The following is a 17,741-nucleotide window of genomic DNA, read 5'->3' as shown; positions in this document are numbered from 1 at the left end:
CAAGAGTTGCCTTCATCCCACTGTTCCAGCCCATCCCGAGTTGATTCTCAGAGCACAGAGCCCACGTGCAGGAGAGGTTCAGAGATAAAAGGGGATCTAGGTATGTGAGACGCCCTGAGCTAGGGATGAGGTGATGCCCCTTGGGGTCTTCAAAGGGTCACTGCAGGCTGATAAGAGCAGATGTTCAGTAAAGAGAGGCTTGCCCCACTTTATAGGTGGGTCAAAAAGAGGTTATCGCTGATCATCTTTTATTATGGCCAGGGCCCCTCATTGGAGTTCTTCTGGGTAGTTTAAGGGAGGGGCAGAACGTTCTCCTGAGCCTGCTGGTAAAATAGCCTTTAACTCCAAATAACCTGCATACCGCTGAGGCACGGCTTGCGGGGTGGCTAGTTCTGAACCCACACAGGATCCTACACTCTTAGAAAACGTATACACACCCGAGCCACGCTCTTATGTCACATGTCACTTGCGACTTTCCTTCAAAGCCCTTATTTCCATCTTATAAACCAATGCCTTCTAGGGGTGCTGGACTGCCCTGGCTTGTCACTGCTTGAAAGTGACCACGGGATTTCAGCACCAAAAAGTGACAGGAAATACTCTGGAACCCACTTCAGATTTCAACCAAGGGCAAGGGAAATCTATTGTATAGTGTGGGTTTTAATAAGGCTTGTGAAGAGATAAATGTGTTCCTGCTTCACACAAAGGAGCCTGTCCTTGTCATGGAACCATTTGTTTTCATTTTGTAATGAAAGGTGAATTGGGCTGAGTGGCGGTGCTTGACTTTCGCATCCTGGTGATGGATCTGAGCGCCCCACTGCCTGCCTCTGTGAAGTCAGACAAGTCCCGCAGCTCCCCGGGGTCTCAGTCGCCTCTGTTAGCAGATGTGATCATCACAGTGCTGCTTCCATGTTCAGAAATCTGAAAAGATGAGAAGAAATGAGCCAGTCCTCCCGTGGTGCTGAGTGCCTTACAGTTACTAAGACTCTCTAAAGTGTTTTTTGAATTACTGTTAGAATTTCTGTTCCTTTCTCACTGTCATTACCATTTTAGACTTAAAAGCAGAACTTCTCTCAGTGGGATCTACAACATCCTACGATGCAGATGAACTTTGAAGTGTGAGAAACTGGCCTGTAAAACTACTGAGAAGTAATGCTTTTAATAAAGTTCAGTGGTGGCTGTTTTTATTATGGGTGCTTATTTTCCACACTCCCAGTTTGGGTGGACTTGGGTGAGGCTGTTTGTCTCAGGGGGTGCTAAAGGTGAGCATTCCTCAGGGAATGGAGAGGAGACCGTCAGAGACGGTATCTGTGCATACCGCATGGAGGCGATGCCTGGCAGGGAGTGATGCCATCCTCGTCGGAATGAACATTATGCTAGTAGCACAGACTCACCAATCGGGGATTATTATTTAGGTGAAACCCAGTTTGCTGATAAGTCTCATTATTGATAGGATTAAACGGTGTAACCACAAGTAAGGGGTGGCTCAGGGCCTCGGAGAGTGCCTGAACCACCACTGAAAAAACATGACCACCTGCTGGTGTTCTCTATGGCATAGACATTTTTTCATGTCAGAAACACTTCCTAAAGTTAGCCATTCTAAATACCCAAAAGTCATTTTTTCCCCCAGACATGATGGCCTATTCTCGGTTTCAAGTCACTTTTCCAGAATCCGGCTGAAGTTTTGGAAGGATCCCCACGGATCGCATTCCTAGTATCTGAGCCTGTGCACCCTTCTGGCAAAACCACACGTGACTCCAGTTGCCAACGACGATCGAAATGGAGCCATATTAACCATTGCATATAGTGCGGTGCCTTTTAGTGTCTATATTTGCACGGAAGGCTCACAGTTGCCTGGTGGGCTTTCAACAGTACGTTTTCAGTGTAAATATCCCTGCCCAGGGTGCGTTCTGGCTGCTTTGGGCTCTGGCGGCTGAAACTCAGTCACTGGGGGCGTTGCCTTGGGAACTGTCCATCAGATCAGGAGCCGTGGGGGCAGGTGGGTGGGGCTACGCTCCGCAGCCACCCGGAAGTCCTGCTCGCTCCCGCCGTTCCCCGTATTGCATCTTTCTAGCCTTTAAAGCCCCACGTTTCTCTGCTCATCTTTCGAGCTGTGATCTGTGCTGGTTGTGGGAGTTGTAGGAAGGACTCAGGGAGACTCAGAAAACGTAGAAATGGTGAGTTGCCGCGAATGTAGATACCGAGGAGGGGCTGGCTGAACCGCCCTGGCAGGACGGTCTCTCCACGGTCCTGTCCGGAGTCTGCAGATCCAAGGCCCTTAGCGACTCGGCTCCAATTTCTGTCCCCTCGGGCTCGCAGTGTGGGAGCTGGAGCATCAGCTGTGACTCCGGGCGTCTGGTCTGTCCCTGTTCGCGGGGGTGTTCGGCCCCAGAAGCGTTTCTGGACAGCACTGCACCCGCATTCCCGCGTCTCCTCAGTTGGCGCGGCGACCACGGGGAGGGTTATTGGGGACAGTCTTGACTCGGTCTGGGGTTTGTGAATGGGAGGAGCTGTGGTCGTGTGGGGTTCCCTGTCCCTCCTTTCTTCCCAAAGAGAACGCTTTTTCTCCTGAGTTTTCATGTTTGTGGAGCAGGGTCTCAAATCCACCACCGTCCCCCAGGCCTAGCTGTGCAACAAATGCCTGCATTTCCAATCTCTCCCCTGAATTCCCAAACGCCATCTTGCCTCTCTGATTTACCGGATCATTATAACTACTTGTTTTTGTGGTGCATTTCAAACTATTAAAAAAATTCAACTGAATATATTTGAAGATCTAATTGGATCTGTTCCCCATTCATGAATCAGGCAGCATCCTCTCTAATAGAATGTCCAAGGAAGTGTACAGAATGGAAGGCTTTTATAGGCATAAATGCAATTTAAGAGATTATGAGGAAAAGAATAAAGGATTGTTTGAGGCAAGGTCACCTTTCCTTAGGAGAAGGAACAGCAAGAGTCTTATTAGGCAATTAGTGTTGATCAGGAAATCCCAGGCTGATTGGTTTAAAATTTTATTCCTGGGAGAGGTTGAAACTGCAATTAAATAGTTATACACCCCTTAACTGGGGAGTACACCTTAGGCAATTTTGTTGTTTTGAGTTCAGTTACACAAACTTGCATGGTGTAGCCCTGTCCCAGTGTTCAGTTGGTTAGAGTATCATCCTAATACGTCAAGGTTGCAGGTTCCGTCCCTGGTCTGGGCACATGCAAGAAACAACCAATGATTGCATAAATAAGTGGAACAACAAATCAGTGTTTCTGTCTCTCTAAAATCAATAAACAAAAAATACTTGTTGTAGCCTAATACACCCCTAGGCTATATGGTACAAACCTGTATACATCATGTTACTGTACTGAATACTGTAGGCAATTTTAGTACAATGGAGTATGTATTTGTGAGTCAACATAGAAAGGTACAGTAAAAATATAGTCTGCAAGATAAAAAATGTTACACCTTTATAGGGTACTTACCATAAATGGAACTTGCAGGACTAGAGGTTGCTCTGCCTGAGTCAGTAACTGGTGAGTATGAGGGCCAGGGACATTACTGTACACTACTGTAAACTTTATAACACTGTACACAGAGGTCACTAAACTTATAAAAACAACAGATTAAATCAAGCACAGGAGAAAATAATACAATTAAAAGACACAGTGGGCTTCTGGTCAAGATGGCGATGGAGGCAGACATGGCTTACCTCTTTGCACAACCATATCCAAATTACAACTAAAATATGGAACAACCCTCACTCAGGAACGTGAGAAATCAAGTGGAATGGAAGTCTGACAACTATCAGATAGAGATGAATAAAAGTCTGACAACTACAGAATTGAGGAAATCACATTCATCCCGACTGGAGGAAGAGTGCAGACATAAAACAGGCTGGCCCCACACCCATGTGGATAAAAATTCGAGAGGGATATCTTTAGAGCAAGGAGTCCCAAACCCACACCAGGCCCCCCAGCCCAGGATTCCGTGCCAGGAAGATAGGTCCTCACAACTTCCAGTTGTCAAAACCAGTGGGGATTGAGTCAGTGGAAGAGGCTGCTAGAACCCTAAGCAGTTCCTCTTTGGGAACCCTCACATGGATTCACCTACTCAGACTTGCTCCCTCTGAGCTCCGGCACTGGGGTGGCAGCTTGAACGGCACCAGTGCTATACAAAGAGAGACCTAAGTGTCTGGCGTTGGGGCGAGTACAGGCCACTGTCACTTCGTTGAGCCTTCCCCGCCACAGAGCTAGTATGCAGGTACCATATCTCAGACTCCATCAACCTTGGGTAACACTATGTGACCCACCTTGGAGATCCACAGAGGCTCTACCCAACCCAACTTACGGGCCCAGTCAAGTTTCTTTTCCATAAGAATGGCTGGTCTTGGCTCCTATATCCTATCAAACAAGCAACAGGCTGGCTTTAGTGAGCCCTAGCAGCAGCCAAATTAGAGTCACAGCTTGGCTGCACCAGGGAATCTCCAATCCTAGCACAAGTAGCAGCCATCTCAGATTGCTTTGTAGCTGAGCCCCAGGCAAAACACAGGTTGGGGCTGACCTTGGCCTGCACTACCTGGGAAACCCCAGGACCAGCGCACCCAGTGGACAACTACAGACTGCATCAGAGCACCACCACCCTGCCCCTGTACAGCTGATCCTCCATGGGGGATAGACGTTGGTGTCAGTGGTCACAACCAGTCCTTGCAGCTGACTGGCCTAGGTAAACCTCTCCCATCGATCTGCCAAAAGCAACCAAAGCTCAACTACAAGAGGAGGTTGTACTCAGCCCACACAAAAGCACACCTTGAGTACACAGCTTGGGTGATGAGGGGAGGCTGTGCCACTGGACCCTACAGGACACCTACTACATTAGGCCACACTACCAAGACACAGAGTCAAAGCAGCTCTACCTAATACACAGAAACAGGGGGAGGCTGACAAAATGATGATACAAAGGAACATGGCCGAAGTGAAAGAACAGATCAAAACTCCAGAAAAAAAGCTAAATGAAATGGAGATAAGCTGTCTATCAGATGCAGAGTTCAAAACATTGGTTATAAGGATGCTCAAGGAACTTAGTGAGGACCTTAACAGCATAAAAAAGATCCAGTCAGAAATGAAGGGTACACTAATTGAAATAAAGAACAATTTACAAGGAAACAACAGTAGAATGGATGAAGCCAAGGATCAAATCAATGATTTGGAACATAAGGAAGCCAAAACAACCACACACAACACCAAGAAGAAAAAAAATCCAAAAAAATGAGGATGGTATAAACAGCCTCTGAGACAACTTCAAGATGAGAAAGAAATTGGAAATCTATCTGAAAAAGTAGTGAAAGAAAACTTCCCTAATCTGGTGAAGGAAATGACATGCAAGTCCAGGAAGTGCAGAGGCCCAATTATGATGGATGCGAAGAGGCTCACTGCAAGACACATCATTATTAAAAGGCCAAAGGTTAAAGATAAAGAGAGACTCTTAAGAGAAAAGAAGTTAGTTACCAGAAGGTTGCCAAATGGGAAGGGAAGAATGGGTGAAGAGGGGAGGGGGTTAAGAAGTACAAATAGATAGTTATAGAATAGCCATGAGGATGTAAAGTACAGTATAGCAAAAGGGAGTAGCCAAAGAATTTACATGCATGACCCATGGACATGAACAGTGGTGGGGGGATTGCCTGAAGGAGTAGGGGGTGCTGGGTGGAGGGGAGTAAAGGGGGAAAAGTCAGGATAACTGTAATAGCATAATCAATAAAATATAGTTTAAAAAATAAAAATCAAAATAAAAAAGGACGCAATGAACACAAGATCTGTGAGGCTGCTGCCTGCATAAAACAGCATACTGTTTTACCAAAAAAACAAAAACAACCCCCCCCAAAAAACCTGTTTAATGAGTAGAAAGAGTACACTTTAAAATAAAGAGAAAAAGTGTCCAGCCCATGGGACACATGCAGCCCAGGATGGCTTTGAATGTGGCCAAAGACAAAATTGTAAATTTACTTAAAACCATTTTTTTTTTGGTGCTCATCAGTTTTCATTAGTGTTTGTGTATTTAATGTGTGGCCCAAGACACACCAAAAGTTTGGACACACCTAGTATAATATAGAAATACATAAACCGGTAACATGGTTACTTATTATCATCATGTACTGTGCATAACTGTGTATGCTATATTTTTCTAACTCTGGCAGCAGAATAACATTTTTTACACCAGCATCACTACAAACATCTGAGTAATGCGTTGCCCTATGATGTTATGATGATATGACATCACTAGGTGATAGGAGTGTTTCAAATCCATTATAATCTTGTGGGACCACCATCCTATATGTGGTGTGTTGTTGACTATGTTTTTACGTGGCTCATGATTGTATTAAATTTTGGTTTGGTGATGTGACTTAGTACAAGTGATCCATTGTCATCCTGTTGTCTCCTTTTAAATAAAACAGACTCAATATTTTAATCATTTATTATTTTCCCACAGTCAATGAATGGCTGTTTTTTAAAAGGTTTGTGCGTGTGTGGATATTTTACATGAGAAAATCATAGCTAGTAACCACCTGGAACTACTTTGCATAAAATCTTTGTACCTCTTTTTCCAGGATCTTTCCTGGGCACAGACATCCAATGGGAAGTCCTTTGGGTAGAAGTTCCTCTTTTGTAACTTTCCTGGGTGTTCTAGGTCAGCACTGCCTGTCCCGGAGTTTGTCACCTTTGAACGTTTATTCATTTTGTTTTAGTCTCAGGTTTTCAGTGAATAAAAATTTATTTAATCACTACACCTGGAAACACAGTATAAAATAGTCCCAAAATATTTCCAAAGATCCCGGAGAGAGGTGACTTACAAAAATAAATAAAATATTTCATTTTTATATTGCATGTATTAAATTCTTGTTTCCCTTTTCCCCTCCCAGTGTGGGTAGAAATATTAAAAGGTCTGTTATTTTGAGTGAGTCAAATGGATTTTCAGGGCTTAAATCAGAGGTATGGAACTATGATTAATAACTTATAAAACAAAATCTGGCCATGGAAACAGTAATTAACATATATTTTGGTAGTGTAGTACTTGAGGATTTTCTTGTTGATCTAGCAAGGTACCTTATAATTGCTGATTGTTCAAACACTGGCTTTGTGTCATGTAATTATCAATGGTGGTCCAGAGCAACTTCAGTGGGGAGCAGAGGCCTGAGGCCAGTTACTTTAAGCTAAGGAAGACCCTCCACCCTCAGCCTGCACAGGGAAGCGCTTGAAGGCCCAGTCATTCTTCCTGGGAAGCCTCCCCCAGCAGGTGTCCTACCTGCTCACACCCACCAGGGAAGAAGCGTGTACACTAAGAAACTACAGCCCTGGGAAGCTGGGGTGCACCTGCACATGGGGGTAGGTGAGAGGTGATGCCCCTCCTGAGGTTTTAGTCGTGGCCCCCCTGGACCTGTCTGTAGACACAGGTTGGAGTTTCTCATCCACAGTGTGGGTGCGCTCAGAGTGTAATCCGTGCACGCGGAGAAAGCCTGTGAAAGTCAGGAGCCTGTGTCCTGGGTTAGGGCCTGTGAATTCGCAGTCCATTTGGGTCAGAACCTGATACTGTGTCCAGCTGGGCGTTTCCTGGCTGTGAGATGAAGCCTGAGAGAGGAAGCGTGTCCATTATTCCCCTGGGATAGGGTGTTGGAGCTGCCAGAGTTCACTCCTGGGGCTGCTCAGGTGCCCCTACCCCTTTGTCCCCAGGGACTGTCCCACTGCAGGGGTCCTGTCTCAACCTGGATAATCCAAAATGTGGAACCTCTAAAAGGGGCTTTCCTTCTGTCCTGTGGGAAGCAAGCTGCCCATCTGAGCTGATTGCAATACTGTGTTTCTTTCCTTCGGATCCTTTATCCACTGAATAGTACGGCCCTTAGGCTCTAGTTTCCCTGAGCACTTGAGTTCTAAAAATGTCAGTTAATTGAGAGATCCAAGGTGAAAAAAAGCAAGAACATTGTGAAAGCAAAGAGTTATTTCTTTTTAGGCAAGAGAAACTCAAGGTGTGAGATGAATGTATTCAAGTTTTCAGGCACATTAAACATTTTTAGATTAGTGTGTTTTGGGCAACCAATCAATGTTTCTCTCCTTCCCGTCCTCTCTCACTAAAAACTGAAAAAATATCCTTGGATGAGGATTAAGAATAGATAGATAGATAGATAGAATCAATAAGCATGTCCTCAGGTGAGGATAACATGTTTTTGTTTTTAAAAAAAATCTTATTCAATTTATTGGGATGACATTGGTTAATAAAATTATATAGCTTCCAAGTGTATGATTCTATAATATATCATTTGTATATTGTTTGTTTACCACCCAAAGTCAAGCTTCCTTCCATCATCATTTATCCCACCCCCACATTACCTTCTTCTGCTGTCCCCTCCTTTCCCTCTGGTAATCACCATACTGTTGTCTCTGTCGATGAGTTTTTTGGTTTTTGGGGTTTTTTTGTCTAAATTCCTTCCTCTTTTTTCACCCAGCCCCCAAACCCTGTCCCAACTGACATATGACAGCTGCCACTCTGTTTTCCCTATCTTTGAGTCTATTTTATTTTATTCATTAAATTCCACATATAAGTGAAATCATGGTATTCCTTTCTCATATCTTTTTCTAACTGGCTTATTTCACTTAGCACAATAATCTCCAGGTCCATCCATGCTGTTGAAAAGGTAAGATTTCCTTCCTTTTTACAGCCAAGTAGGATTACACCGTGTAAATGTACCACAGCTTTTTATCCACTCATTTACTCACGGTCACTTGGGCTGCTTCTAAATGCTGGCTACGTAAATAATGCTACAAGGAACATAGGGGAGCATATATTTTTTCAAATTAATGTTTCACATTTCATTTCACATATTCCCAGAAGTGAAATTGCTGGATCATAAGGCTGTTTCATTTTTATTTTTTGAGGAAACTCCATACTGCTTTCCATAGTGGCTGCACTGGTCTGTATTTCCACCAACAGTGCACAAGGGTTCCCTTTTCTCCACATCTTCGCCAACACTTGTTGTTTGTTGATTTATTGATGTGTGAGATGATATCTCATTGTGGTTTTCAATTGCATTTCTCTGATGATTAGTGACATTTGGCATTTTTTCATATATCTATTAGCCATCTGTCCTCTTTCGAGAAGTGCCTATTTAGGTCCTTTGCCCATTTTTTTAAAAGATTTTATTTATTTTTTGAGAGAGGGGAAAGCAGGGAGAAAGTGAAAGAACATTGATATGTGAAAGAAACATCAATCAGTTGCCTCTTGCATTCCCTCAGCCAGGAACCTGGCCCGCAACCCAGGCATGTGCCCTGACTGGGAACCAAACCTGTGACCTTTCAGTTTTCGGGACAACACCCAACCCCCTGAGTCACACCAGTCAGGGCATTTTGCCCATTTTTTAATTGGAGTGTGTGTTTGGGCTTTTTGGTGTTGAGTTGCAGAAATTCTTTAAAAATTTGAGGTATTAACCCCTTATCAGACATATCATGGGTGGATATGTTCTCTCATTTGGTGAGTTGTCTTTTCATACTGTTGATGGTTTCCTTTGCTGTGCAAAAACTTCTTAGTTTGATGTAGTCTCATTTGTTTATTTTTTCGTTTCCCTTGCCCAATGAGATATATCAGAAAAAAATGTTGCTATGAGAAATATGCAAAATTTTACTGTTTTCCTCTAGGATTTTTATGGTTTTGAGCCTTACACTTGAATTTTTTATCCATTTTGAGTTTAAGAAGGTGGTATAGTTTTATTTTTGTGCATATATCTGTCCAATACCACTTATTGAATAGACTCTCTTTACCCCATTGTATGGTCTTGCCTCCTTTGTCAAATATTAATTGACCATAAAAACGTGGGTTTATTTCTGGGCTCTCTATTCTCTTCCATTGATCTGTGTGTCTGCTTTTATGCCATTACCATACTGTTTTGATTACTATGGCCTTGTAGTATAGTTTGATATTAGGTAGTATGATTAGTCCAACTTTGTTCTTTCTCAAGTTTGCTATGGCTATTTGGGGTCTTTTGTGGTTCCATATAAATTTTTGGAATATTTGTTCTAGTTCCATGAGATATGCCATTGGTATATTGATAGGAATTGCATTAAATCAGTAGATTGCTTTGGGTAGTATGGACATTTTAATAATATTTATTCTTCCTATCCATGAACACAGTATATGCTTTCACTTAAAATTTACATTCCAATTACAGTTTACATTCAGTATTATTTTGTATTAGTTTCAGGTGTACAGCATAGAGGTTAAACAGTCATATACTTTACAAGGTGTTTGCTCTTATATTTCCAGTGACACCCGCTCCCCCCAACCCCCACCCTGGCACCTTATGTATTTTGTGATCATGTGCCAATTCAACATGAAAATATTGTGGATTTCAGTGAAGGCCTTTGCAAATGCCAAGTGTTAAGCTGTTCCTCAAAGTAAAAACCCAGGTTACAATGATACAATTCTGATGGAAAGACTTTTCTTGTGTGGTCTTATCATTTCAGTATATTTGTTTATGTGTCCTAAAAATTGGTATAAAGTGGCAGCTCTCTCTATGAAGTACATCCGCACCTTTCTCTACCCCCTTACCCCAGGCATGTTGTCCTTACCTCTCTCCTAAGCTCCAAAGGCTCTCTTCTTTTGCTTCTCTAACTTGTTTCCTAAGTCCATTTCTTCTATGGCTCACTTCTTTTGCCTCTATGACTTTATAAATAAACTTTTACTTATAGTTTGATTTAAAAAAAAACAAAAATAAAAACCTAACTGGTATGAAGTAGCCCTGAGGCTCATGAATATGGGAACTTTGCAGAGGTCTGAATTGTCCTGCTTCCTCATGCCTGAGCTCTAACACTGATAACTTCCTAGCTCCATGAAATGAGACAGACAAAAGAAGGTCAAGCTGAGTCAGTAATAAATATTATATAAACGAATTATAATTCATACTCTTCCACAACAATATTTTCATTCGGCCAAGTGGATCTGACTACTTCTAGTGGTCCAGATTGCTTCAGGACAATATGACCAGCTGCATTTTGTTACAAGTTGAATTTCTATAGACCTCCTGGCCTCTCATGTTTGGTTATAAGAATAAAAGAAAAAGTTTCCAGGTCTTTATTTTGTTCATATTCATTAAAACTTTATGCAGATATGACAGCGTGCTTCATGTAGTGCTGCATCATATGCTGGTATTAAAGGAGATGAGAGTTTTCTCACAAGGAATTGATATGCCTAAAACCAAGTATTTTTTAATTTTATTTTTGATTTTAGAGAGGAGAAGGGAAGGAGAAGGAGAGGGAGAGATAGATTGATGTGAGAGAGAAACATCAACTAGCTGCCTTCTGTACATAACCCAACTGAGGACTGAACCTGCAACCCAGGCATGTGCCCTGACCAGGAATCGAACTGGTGACCTTTCAGTTTGCGGGACAACACCCAACCAAGTGAGCCACGCAGGCCAAGGCTCAAAGTATTTTTTTTATTTGTATAAAATTTCTTCAAAGTGCTCCTTATCCTGACATTAGAGAGCAGTGAAGACTTGAAGTGATCACAGTAAAAATGTAGTGATAAATTCCTTGTGTTCATGAGGAAGTGAGCATGGCTAATAAATAACAGTCTGGCAACTAAGTCATATGTGTTATATGTGAACTTTGTATGATATTATGTACAGATCCCCAGTGCTGTCTGTCTCACCCACCCTCCTGTATATACATATGTGGAATGTTCTAGGACTTAGTGGCCTTGGAGGATGTTAATGTGAAGTTCACCATGGAGGAGTGGGCTTGCCTGAATCCGACCCAGAAGAAACTCTACAAAGATGTGATGCAGGAAACCTTCAGGAACCTGGCATCAATAGGTAGTGATGACAACTTCTTACTTACTTATTTAGTCAATTAGAAAACCAGCATTGATTGCTCATTAGTGCTGTTTCATGAAGTGAAATGTGGAAAGAAAATACATAGATAACTAAATTAGGCATGATCACAGCTCATTGTGGACCTGAAATTTAACTATTTTCCATATTCTTTAATAATTTATAATTTTTTTTCTAGCATGTATTTTAGAAGAAAAATGGGAAGACCATGACAGTGAAGATCAGTATGAAAAACATGGGACAAATTTTAGGTGAGTCACACTGACGTGAGAAAGCAGTGTCCCACGAGAGAATTCTTAATATGTTATCAAATTTTAAAAACAGGCAAAGGAATCATATCCGCCCACTTTCAAATGCATTGATTCTTAGAATACTTTCATCAAAATATTTTTCTCAGATGTGACCTGGATGTTCAGTATATAAAAAATAAGTAAGTATACTTAGAAACAGTATACAGATTCACCATTAGAAAATACTACTGTTTTCATAATTTCTATGATCAAGCCCTATTTCAGAGCTATTAGTATATCTACTTCTAACTGTAAGTATGTGCAGAAACCCTACACTTTCCTTGAAAATGGTAAAAATGTCATTGTCATACTATAAATGTAAAATCATTAATAAAATATTAATAATATGCTTTTTGATTTTTACAGCAGTCATATGGTAGAGAGACTCTGTAAAAGAAAAAAAAGTAGTCAATGTAAAGAATCCTTCAGCCAGATTGCAAACCATAATGAAAAGAAGCAAGCTGCTACTGGAATAAAACTACCTAAATCCAGGTTGTGCAGACAAGTCTTCATGCATCATGTATCCTTTAATAACCACCTGAGATCTCTCACTGGACCCAAACTATACCAGTGTCAGGAATATGAAGAGAAGCCTTATAAATGTAAGGAATGTGGGAAAGCTTTCAGGCAGCGCCGATATATTCGAGTGCATGAAAAGAAACACCATGCTGAAAAGCCCTATGCATGTACAAAATGTGGTAAAGCCTACAGGTATTCAAGTAACTTATGTAGACACGCAGGAACTCATACTCGAGAGAAACCCTATGAGTGTCATACATGTGGGAAAGCCTGGAGCTCTCTCACCATATTTCAAAGACACATGATCAAGCACAATAGTGATGGACCTTTTAAATGTAAAGAGTGTGGGAGAGATTTCATGTGTCCAAGAAAATTTCGAAGTCATGAAATGACTCACAGGAGAGAAAAGCCCTATGATTGTAAGGAATGTGGTAAAGCCTTCAGTTTACTCAGATATCTTAGAAAACATAAAAGAACTCATGATGGGAAGAAACCTCATGAATGTAAGGAATGTGGTAAAGCTTTCCGTTATCCCACTTTTCTTAGAAATCATGAAAAAACTCATACTGGGGAGAAACCCTATGAATGTAAGCAGTGTGGGAAAGCCTTTAGTCGTCCCAGTTACTTTCAAATTCATGAAAAAACTCATAGTGGGAAGAAACCATACCAATGTAAGCAATGTGGAAAAGCTTTCAGTTGTCCCAGGTACTGTCAAATACATGAAAGAATACACAGTGGAGAAAAGCCTTACGAATGTTTAAAATGTGGTAAAGCCTTTGGTTACCCAAGTAGTTACCGTAAACATGTGAAAACACATTGTAGAGATAAACCCTGTTAATGTAAAGAATGTGGGAGAACCTCATTTATCCCTCAGCTCTGCAGTCACATATGATAATGCAGATTGGAAATGGACCCTATAAATGTAAGGATTGTTAGAAAGCACTTATTTCCTCCAGTTCAGTATAACAAATGAAAGAACTCACACTGAAGAGAAGCCCTGTCAATGTAAAGGTTGTTAGGAAAGCCTTCCATCATCCCAGTTCTTTAGAAAATCATGGAAGAACTCATACCTAAGAGAAAGTCTACGCATATGAGGAACGGGGGAGAGCCTTTTGTAGACATGTAAGAATGCACATGGGAGAGCCACTGTACACATGCAAAGAATGTAGAAAAGCCTTCAGCTGTCCCAGTTCCTTGGAAAGCCATCGAAAAAACCCTCTAGAGAGAATTCTGTTGAATGTAAACAATGTAGAAAAACCTTCATTTTGCCTCACATCCCCGCAATACCATGTGAGAATGTACACTGGATAGATACTGTGTAACTGAAAATGAAGACAAAGTTTTCATAACTTCCAGAGTAGCATGAAAACTGCACTGGAAGGAAATCATTACTATAACTACTACATGTAAGCTTGGTGCAAATTCATATACTCCCCAAAATTCACAGCATGAAAGAAATACTATAAATGTTAGACATGTACGGTCATTATCACTGACTCATTCTTACAGTGATTCTCTGTAGCACAGAGTTCTACTTTCTTTTCCAAATGTACATTGAGGTAATATAATTCTGTAAGTACTCTGTAAGCAAGAGTTTCTAAGTTTAGTAGGTATTTTATCCCTTTCAGTCAGTTAATAAACATTTTGTATTTCTATATTGAAGTTTGTTAGATCCATGGGTGAACTGTTTTACTAATATGCAAGTAGGTTTAACTTTTATGTAATTTTGTAATTGTTCTGTAAATTAAGGAATGTTTAAAAAAATGATATTTTGGTGTTTGTTCATTCTTTCCCTCTGGCTTCCTGTAGCAAGTATTGAATGCATATGCCTTATCCATATATATATTGTATCTTAACATAAAGTGCCTTTTCTTTGGCCTGAAGAGCTTTATTCCATTTTCTTGTTAATAAATGTTTTTTAATTTTTCAATTACATTTGACATTCAGTATTATTTTATTCAATAAACACGGGCCACATATTTTTAAGTGTGCAAAGTTCATTACAGAGTACCCTGTGAACTATATTCATCAACTGCTTTCTGCCTTTGCTTTGGGCTGGGACTTGTCTATGAAGTCTGCATTAAGAAGACAATACCTGTGATAGGACAATAAAATCTAGACTTGGAGATGACAATTCCTGACTCTAACATGACATTACTTATGTCATATAACAGAGTTTGTCATGAGTTTGTCATGTTATATAACCAAATGATATTATAATGTCATGATATGTAAGAGTGAAATGAGTGAACGACATTTTCTGTGACCTGTTGCCTTTATGGTTGCATGTTAGAAATCGGCAAGGCCTAACCTACATGAAACTTTAATTCAGAAGTGAAATAGGAGTAGACTGGTTTTGAAGGCACTTGCATAAAGGAGACAGGCAAGCATAGAGCTTTTGTGTACATTTGCTTTTAGTTGGTTTTCCTCAGTCTCTTCCCTGCCAGACAAGAATATCCTCTAAACCACCACCCATGCCGGACTTCCATTGACCTCAGGTGTAAGCTTTACAGCTGTTCTCAATTCAACATTAAAGATCCAGCATAGGTTGGGCTTTCGTGCAAGCCCATTTGAGCCCACCAGGCAACAAACGTTGACTGTCATGGCTGAGACTGTTTCCTGAAGGGAGCGCCTCTCTTTTTTAGATTGTATTGGTATCAGGTCTACTTTGACAAGTGATCATCTTGTTCCATTAATACCACTACTGACTGTGTGATCCTGATTCCACTGTGACGTCTACAGTGGCGCAGTGCCAAAGGGCTACAAAACAGTTTGTTCTTCTACCACACTGTGTGCAGTGACTTCTCTGAGCCAGTCCTTCCAGGTGAGAATCAGTCCTTCATTTCTGGCAGATTCTGGATGTTTCTGATTACCTGTAGTTCAGCATAACCTCTCACTGATTTCAATTGTCTTTAGCTGTAATTAAAATTATGTGCATTTTCCTCTAATAAATGTTTCTGTACTTTTTAAAGATTAACTTTTCTAAGCACTTTTATGCTAAGAGCTATTATTATTTTTTATTTCCTGAGGACATATTTAAATATTCCACTGTAATACTGTATTTTAGGATCAACTTACAATTTTTTCCATTTAAGCATTTTACATTCTAAGTCAGTTATCATGTGTGTACAAAGGTATGTTTTCCTCAGGCAAATTTTATTATTTTTACACTTAAAACTTTCGGCATGAGACTACTTTCATATTCATTCATAATATTAAAAACGCCAGTCTTTGGTTTTGGTCCTCTCCAGCCAAAGACTAATAAAATCGTATCTCTAGTAAAAGAAACATAAAATGAAAGGAATGCTAATAATAAGAATGACCATGAAACAAATGATTATGGGTGTAACAGTAACAGCACTTAAAAGAATTTCTTGAGCTTGTGATACAGAATTTGATTGCTATTCAAGGAAGCAACACATTTGCATTGGATTCTGTGAGGAAATGAACTTAGTTCTGTCTTGGATAATGAGAATCATTTTTACTTAGAAGGCAGAAAAAATGAGGATGACATCATGCCAAACCTAAATTGTAAGAAGCACAAATCATATTAGCTAGAAAAAGGGAACTTTTGTTAATTTTTCTTGGAAACCTATTCAAATAACAATAAAAAAAATTCTTGCACTCCTGGTGCTATGTTTTTGTGCAAAAAGATAGATGGTTAAATGAGAAAGCTTTGGTTTCTAAGAAAACAAAGGTGTTGAAAGTAAGGAAACGACAGGTGAGATAATAGGGAACGGGGGGGGGGGGGCGTGGATCGTGTATCTTCAATATGGAGGGGAGAGGCCCCAGTGAATGGTCATCATAGACCCTATTTGTCCCCATCAGATACAGCTTAAAGACTTGAGGATCTGCTCGAGTGTGGATTTTAACAGTGGACGACGATACCGAAGGTTCTGCATCCCTGGGATTAACAGCAGTTGTTTTCCCTAAAGGTGGAGACATGGTTCTAAGGTTCAGGGCATGTGCCACTTGATTATGAGATGGCCATGGGTGTGTGGCCTGAGGGACTTCTCGCTGCTTCAGGCCACGGTATTTGTTATTTTTGTTTCTATTTAACACCAACTGAAATCATTTGAAATGGCACATTGATTTGCTGCTAAACTGAGTGACGCACCTTGTGTACCTTATGAAACCTTTGAGTCCCTCCCAGGGGAAGAAAGAGTCCGGCTGCTGCACCGTTGCAGCCCGTCGCGGGTTTTCTACGGTAGAGCGACGCCTGTGGAAGTCCAATGTGCTTTCCCGGCGAAAACACCAGAAAGCTATCGATGTTTAGAGGACAGTGACCTAGGGAAAAATTGCGGTGACCTGATGCGGACAGAGAGTATCAGCAAACGAGGTACATTTGATATCTTCAAACTGGGGGATTTTCTGTGCCTTTTTATCACATGAGTAGCTGGAAGTTTTTGTTTCAAGGGAGGCACAAAGCCTTCCATGCTCACTATTGCTGTTTTCAGGGATCATTTCCCTGTGTTCACACTTCCAGGAGATTTTATGAAACATGGGGTAAAAGGTGATGACTTTTATTTCAGCAAAGGAAATCCAGATGTGGTCCCTTTTCTTTTTTAGTACTAATTTATATTTTCTAAGCAGTATACAGATTATGTGATTTTATAATAATTGGTATCTCTCATGTGCCCCCATCATTCCTCTCATCATGCAAATGATGAAAATTATGCACAGCCCTGGCTGGTGTGGCTCAGTGGATTGAGTGCCGGCCTGCAAACCAAAGGGCTGCCAGCTCAATTCCCAGTCAGGGCACATGCCTGGGTTGTGGGCCAGGTCCCCAGTAGGGGGTGTGTAAGAAGCAACCACACACTGATGTTTCTCTCCTCCTCTTTCTCCTTCCCTTCCCCTCTCCCTAAAAATAAGTAAATAAAATCTTTAAAAAAAAAAAAGGCACAAATTTTACTCAAACTTATATAACTCATAGTGGAATCTCTCAATTTTAGTCATAATATGTACTTCTCTACTGTGCAATGTCAAAATTTTTAAACTCAAAAGAACAATGCTATGCTTATATAATTATGTACCTTTACAGATGTGCTATCAGACTTTCTAAATAGGACTTAAAAGTCAA

General features: G+C 40.9%; 1 protein-coding gene across 1 annotated transcript; it reads left to right on the top strand.

The window, feature by feature from the left end:
* Window positions 1–2,133: 2,133 nt before the first annotated feature.
* Window positions 2,134–13,535, top strand: LOC129061486 (zinc finger protein 564-like). Its single transcript, XM_054562150.1, has 4 exons — window positions 2,134–2,174; window positions 11,708–11,834; window positions 12,031–12,103; window positions 12,509–13,535. Exons 1-4 carry the CDS (start codon window positions 2,172–2,174, stop codon window positions 13,497–13,499), a joined length of 1,194 nt encoding a protein of 397 aa, XP_054418125.1. The 5' UTR covers window positions 2,134–2,171; the 3' UTR covers window positions 13,500–13,535.
* Window positions 13,536–17,741: the final 4,206 nt, after the last annotated feature.

This window comes from Pteronotus mesoamericanus, unplaced genomic scaffold, assembly GCF_021234165.1.
Source record: "Pteronotus mesoamericanus isolate MK-2021 breed Mesoamerican mustached bat unplaced genomic scaffold, CSHL_Meso_final scaffold_636, whole genome shotgun sequence".
Classification (NCBI taxonomy): Eukaryota; Metazoa; Chordata; class Mammalia; order Chiroptera; family Mormoopidae; genus Pteronotus; species Pteronotus mesoamericanus.
The sequence above is the reverse complement of the archived record's forward strand: the minus strand, read 5'-3'. Positions and strand labels throughout refer to the sequence as shown.

What these genes read in the sequence shown, in the direction of transcription:
- LOC129061486 (XM_054562150.1), top strand. An exon ending in CAGGAACCTGGCATCAATAG is followed by an intron (nt 11,835 to 12,030) that starts GTAGTGATGACA and finishes TTTTTTTTCTAG; the next exon opens with CATGTATTTTAGAAGAAAAA. An exon ending in AAACATGGGACAAATTTTAG is followed by an intron (nt 12,104 to 12,508) that starts GTGAGTCACACT and finishes TGATTTTTACAG; the next exon opens with CAGTCATATGGTAGAGAGAC.